Source organism: Zingiber officinale, chromosome 3A (genome assembly GCF_018446385.1).
Source record: "Zingiber officinale cultivar Zhangliang chromosome 3A, Zo_v1.1, whole genome shotgun sequence".
In the NCBI taxonomy this organism is placed as follows: Eukaryota; Viridiplantae; Streptophyta; class Magnoliopsida; order Zingiberales; family Zingiberaceae; genus Zingiber; species Zingiber officinale.
In genome coordinates, this window is record NC_055990.1 from 98,523,335 (window position 1) to 98,528,949 (window position 5,615).

The window sequence follows — 5,615 nt, forward strand, 5'->3', positions numbered from 1 at the left end:
TTTCAATACAAGATTAACTCTACAAGTCATGGCGATATTTTATAGAATTCCTTACGAGCTATAAAGAATTCAACTAAGAAAGCAAAAAAAATTATCATTCAACTTTGATCCACTCATCTTCATGTGGAAACTCAAAACATGATAGTTTGCATCAGGGAAGTAAATTGTTTTGAGCTAAAGGAACAAGATGCATGATGTTAAAAATTAATAGCATATGAGGTTAAGTCAAAGGTTGAAAATCTGCCATAGAACAAATTGAAAATATGACTTTGGATGCTTACCCGATTTGGAATAAGTAGAGGTGGGCGTAGATAAATGCCCGTGGCTGGAATTTAGACGCAGCAAGATTGCGACGGAAGGGAAGAGGCAAGCCCAATAGACGGAAGTGACTGCACGCCCAATTTGTGGAGGAGGCGATAGATGGAAGGGGATTGTGCGCGCAATGTGTCGAGGAGGCGACGAACGGAAGGGATCACGGGAAAATATGGAGGAGGCGAGCTCGACAGACGGGATGCGGAACTAGCAAAGGGGTGGCGGTGTGTGAGCAACAGGGGGTGAAGCAGGAGCGGTGGTGCGATAGAAGCGCGACGTTAGGGCACGGGGAGAGGAGCAACGGAAGTGCGACATTAGGGAACGGGGAGAGGAGCGGTGCAAGTGCGACGTTAGGGCATAGGGAGAAGAACGGCGGAAGTGGTGTTTTAGGGCATGGGAGTGTCGGGCGGCACGAGAGTCGGGAGGAAGGGAGAGGAGAGAAAAAACAACGATAAAGTCAAAGAAAATGAAAAAATTGTTGAACACCGTGTTTTCATTTTTTTTCCGGCCGCATTTTCTAATTTTTCGACCGCCTTTTTATTTTTTCTGAAAACGACATTTAGACGTTTTCTAATTTTCTGGAAAACATAGGTAAAAATTATCAATCAAACATGTTTTCTATTTTCACAAAAAATAAAAATAGAAAATGATCAAACCAAACACACCTTAAATTTTCTATCGAGTAACTTTCCACCAAGAATGGTTACAAATTACAACAATTTTACAGAAAAAACTTAAAAGAGGTGCATGAAATTCCTATCAATAGTCTCCGGAAAGGATTAGATAGTAGGTAGTCTTACCTTATATTTATGCAATTGACTTCACAAATAAATTAAAAAAAGAAAATAATAATAATTAATAATAACAACAACAATAGTAAACAAGTTATATTTGATGTTAAAGCTAAGAAGCTCCATGTTTTTTGTTTCATGGAGGATCATGTCGATTGACTTAGGGCCGGAAAGCTTTGTCCAAGAGTTGAGGAACTGTCAGTTTCAGGTCGAACGTAATTCTCTGGAACACGTAGCAGAGCACCGTGACATCCTGCATCGCTCGGTGAGCAGGTCCGGTTAGAGGAATTCCGTAATGCTCACGGAGTGCCGACAGTGATGCAGAAGGAAGCTTGCATCCTGTAAAAGATAAAAACAGATAAAGAAGGCGTGTTATCGAAGTCTCAAGTTCTTCGGGTACTTTTATGGCTATCTTAATACAGCTGAAATACGATAAACGTGCGAAAAAACTGAAGTAATATTAAAATCAGAATCAATGGAAGTTAAAGTCAGATGGCTATAATGATACAGATAAAGTATGATCGCCGGTAATGCAAGAAGTCAATTTGGATGAAGTTGAAGGCTTAAATACTACGAGAATTGATTTATTCATCCAGAGTTTGTCACATATTTCGTTGACATACCGAAGAAATAATGAACATACCATTCGCCAAGACCAATTGACGTGCAAGAGCAAGACTATCGAGAAACATCCAGTCTTCAGGAATAGTCATCGAACAACGTTGGAATTCTTTGACGAGGAATGGCACATCAAATCTGCGGCCACTGTGAGCAACCCATAAAACGGGTTTTCCAGGCATTTGGCGACTCCGAACATACCGCAGAAGGATAGGAAGTAGCTCTCTGAACCTGAGATAAGGAAACAAAGTTAAAAATTAGAACAGATCAAAAGGACAAGAATATGGATGAGTTCATCTCCAAGAAATATGATACAATAACATAGATTTGATGAACACACCTCAATAGGAGCTTGCAAACAAGAATATGGAGTAATACAAATTCAAATGAGCTAGATTTACATCATAAACACTACCAAAATAGAACTTCAAAAGTGACACCGATCGAAACTCTAAATCTGACTTATTAGACAGATGCTTTAATAATGTAAGTCAATCATTCATGCCATATAGTTTAACAAGAACATTCAAGATTTAGATATGCTTACGTTGGGACATTGGGGTTGTTGACCATATCATCTCGAATTCCATGAATATATGTATTTGTCACATCTTTCTTCTCAGGATTAATAAGAGTTTCAAAAGAACTGTTCTTGCCGCCATTAAGATCACGAACTGCAAACTCAATGATCCTTTCATTTTCTCGGCTCAATCCTGTTGTTTCAATGTCAAAAACAAGAATAGTTGCAGGTCTGTCTGTGGCTTTCCCGACGACAGAATTACCTGGTTCGGAATCATAACAATTAACAACTTTAGCTCCACAAAGCTCTGGCTGCTTTTTGTCTTTTTTAGTTGATATCCCGACTCTTGGTATTTGAGTTTTCCGTGGAGTAGCTCCAATTGTGGATAACTTTCTCGACTTCAACCTGGTAGTTTCATTTGACCGAGCTCCGACATCCACCAGTCCGTCTCGAAGATGCAGCAGAGGGTTGTTACATGTTGCACTAGAACTATGTGGTTCTGATCTTGCCTCGTTTACTTGTGCGGAGTTGCGTAGATTGTAAATCCTAGCAGGAAATTGCTTAGGACTGATATATCGGAGGGCGAGATAATTAATAGTCGAAGTGCAGCCCAGGTTGCTCCGCAAATGATGAAAATTACCAGGGCAGAAAAGTGACATTTTCAAAGAATGCAGATCTAGAATGAAGTACCTCCTAGCAAAAAAATATCGCACACAAATTACCAACACATGGAGTCATGAAAATAAAAGTTAATCAGTAAAAAGCTACAGGATAGCACATTTTCTGCATTGCATATTTGAGCCTGCGTAAAACATGATCGAGATTCTATAACATGAACTAGGGTATTTGTCACTTAATTATACCAAACACAGAAAGCTTGCTCCAAACTTAGAGAAATTGTGCGATAAATGAAATCACACTGTTCAGTCAAAGGTCACCTTGGGAAATAAAAATCCAGTTTTTTTCTCGTAATAACTGGATCACTATCATCGAGATTCTATAACATGAACTAGGGTATTTGCCACTTAATTAGTACCAAACACAGAAAACTTGCTCCAAACCTAAAGAAACTATGTGGTAATTGAACCAATGGTATTCTACTGTTCTTGAATTCAATTCATTGATGTATCATTCAGACAAAGGTTGCCTTGGCAAATAAAAATCCAGTTTTTTTTCTCGTCTAGTAAAATATCATCGAGCTTCTATAACGTGAACTAGGGTATTCATCACTGAATTAGTACGCAACGCAGACAGGTTGCTTCTAACTTAGAGAAACTGTGTGATAATTGGACTAATGGAATTACCCTGTGCTTGAATTCAATTCATTGATGTATCATTTAGTTAAAGGTCACCTTGGGAAATAAAAATCCAGTTTTTTCTCTCGAAATAACTGGATCACTACGGACTCGAGTCAAAGATCATCGAGATTCATTGATGTATCATTCAGTCAAAGGTCGCCTTGGCAAATAAAAATCAAAATTTTTTCTCGTAATAACTTGATTACTATAACATCCACAAAACTGTAGTTAAGCATTGTTCTATGTATAAGATTTGTAAAAATCATTATGAGAGACAAAATAAAACTAGAATTGTTGAATACACTGAACTCAAATCCCTGTAAAATCCTGAGTTTGCAAATAAGCTCGTTACAACTGTGAAATAGAGAACTATCAACGAACACTCAGTTAGAAGAAAAGACCACAAATTGCCCATAATTTAAAAGTCTACTTGCCTAACGCATCCAATCATCCAAAAGCACGAATAAGGAGAGAAATTGTCGACGACTATCAACGAAAAGCAAATAAGTGAGCACTGAGATCACAAGGATACCGCAAGATGCTCGACGAAAATCCTGAGAGGGCGATGTAGTCGAAAACGGGTCTGGTGTTCTACTCTCGGAACATGGTCACTCGCGCAAAAACACACGGATCCATGAAAGGAGAAAAATTGTTAACGAGGGATCGAAGAAACAGCATCACCAACAAACACGAAAGCAAACAAAACACCGAGATCGAAGAAAAGCCACCAGATGCTCGACGAAATTCCAGAGCGATAATGAGGCCACAAAGAAGCCCACTCCGCATAACAGGATCAACCGCCCAAAATCGCAAAAAACATTGAAAAGGAAGAATTTTGCTTCAAAATAGAACACATTGGGCAAGCGAATAAGGAAGAAGGAGGTACCGCAGGAACTGCTATGGGCTAGTCGGAGCGCAAGGAAGGGATCGAAGATGGCGAATGGTGGTGGCTACAGATCGCTGGGATTGCGGGCAAAGGAAGGAAGGAACCAACAAGGCACCAGTGTGGAGAGAGGAATGGTGGCCTCCGCGCGCTTTTGTAGGCTCGGAGCCGAGGAAACCAACCCCCGACAATGGCGGAGTGTTAACGGATCGCGCCTATTTCTTCGGGTTCGGATCGGATCCGAAGGAGATGGTTGCTAATTTAAGTAGCGATAAATTAGATTAATTAATTTATTTTGGAATACGATTTATTTTTATTTGATAATAAATAAAAAAATTGTGTGATTTGATTTAAAAAATTATTTTTACTTACATTAAATTGAGTTTTGTTTTAGATTTTTTAATAAAATTTTAAATTTAGCAATATTATTTTATCAAGGAGTTCATATTACTAGAAGTTAAAGATAGATAGTAATTCAATGTTAGACGACAATAAAGATGCTTAGAGTTGCCAAAAAGGTAGGGATATCGAGGTGGTCTTTAGACGACAATAGAGAAGCTTAGAATTGCCAATAAGGTAGGAATATGGATATGGTCTATTTCAATCGACATCGAAGAAACTATTGAAGCAAGCAACTCGCGGATGAAAATTGGACTAAGTTAGCATAGGCGATATTTGTAGGCATGGAACAAACCAAAATCATTTATATTTTTTAATCAAACTCTTATCACGTATATTTTCTCAAACTCTTATATATCAGGTATATTTTCTCAAACTCTTATATATCAGGTATATTTTCTCAAACTCAAATATCAATATTTCTTACTGATACAGGTATGGAAATCAGTATGTGACATGGTCTGGTCAAACGACTTGATCAATAGCCAAACAAAAATGGAGGTCAAATTAGTCACCAACTCCAACAGTTCGGTACCCCAATCTTCCTTAGCTCAGGGGCCCAACTCCAACAACTTGGTCCTTTGATCCTCCCTCAACTTAATCTCCAAAATCTAACAACTCAAGGGCCCACCTCCAATAGCTTGGTTCTTCGTCCATCCCTCAGCTCAGTCTCCCGATTTCCTCAGTCGAGACTCTCAACTTACGTGGCTAGTTGCACCGTTGGTCCTGACAGACAGGGACAACGTAGCCACTATCCCCCGGAGGACGTGGGTCACATAGCCGGTTATCTTGGA

The 5,615-nt window shown here is 39.1% G+C and overlaps 1 protein-coding gene across 3 annotated transcripts; it reads right to left on the reverse strand.

The window, feature by feature from the left end:
• Positions 1 to 1,007: 1,007 nt before the first annotated feature.
• On the reverse strand, positions 1,008 to 4,598 carry LOC122052152 (exonuclease DPD1, chloroplastic/mitochondrial-like). 3 transcript variants are annotated; one of them, XM_042613545.1, is made up of 5 exons: positions 4,426 to 4,598; positions 2,504 to 2,934; positions 2,269 to 2,434; positions 1,747 to 1,952; positions 1,010 to 1,442 (listed from the first exon to the last, which is right to left on the reverse strand). In XM_042613545.1, exons 2-5 carry the CDS (start codon positions 2,898 to 2,900, stop codon positions 1,264 to 1,266), a joined length of 948 nt encoding a protein of 315 aa, XP_042469479.1. In that variant the 5' UTR covers positions 2,901 to 2,934; positions 4,426 to 4,598; the 3' UTR covers positions 1,010 to 1,263. The 3 variants fall into 3 exon arrangements, with proteins under 3 accessions (XP_042469478.1, XP_042469479.1, XP_042469477.1); XM_042613544.1 differs by lacking the exon at positions 4,426 to 4,598 and adding an exon at positions 4,072 to 4,387 and having other exon boundaries at positions 1,008 to 1,442; positions 2,269 to 2,934; XM_042613543.1 differs by having other exon boundaries at positions 1,012 to 1,442; positions 2,269 to 2,934; positions 4,426 to 4,596.
• Positions 4,599 to 5,615: the final 1,017 nt, after the last annotated feature.

Coding starts and splice junctions, on each gene's coding strand:
- LOC122052152 (XM_042613544.1), bottom strand. CDS start 2,900: ATGTCACTTTTCTGCCCTGGTAATTTTCATCATTTGCGGAGCAACCTG. Junction 1,953..2,268: donor AACAACCCCAATGTCCCAAC/GTAAGCATATCT, acceptor TCCTTATCTCAG/GTTCAGAGAGCTACTTCCTA. Junction 1,443..1,746: donor TCAATTGGTCTTGGCGAATG/GTATGTTCATTA, acceptor TATCTTTTACAG/GATGCAAGCTTCCTTCTGCA.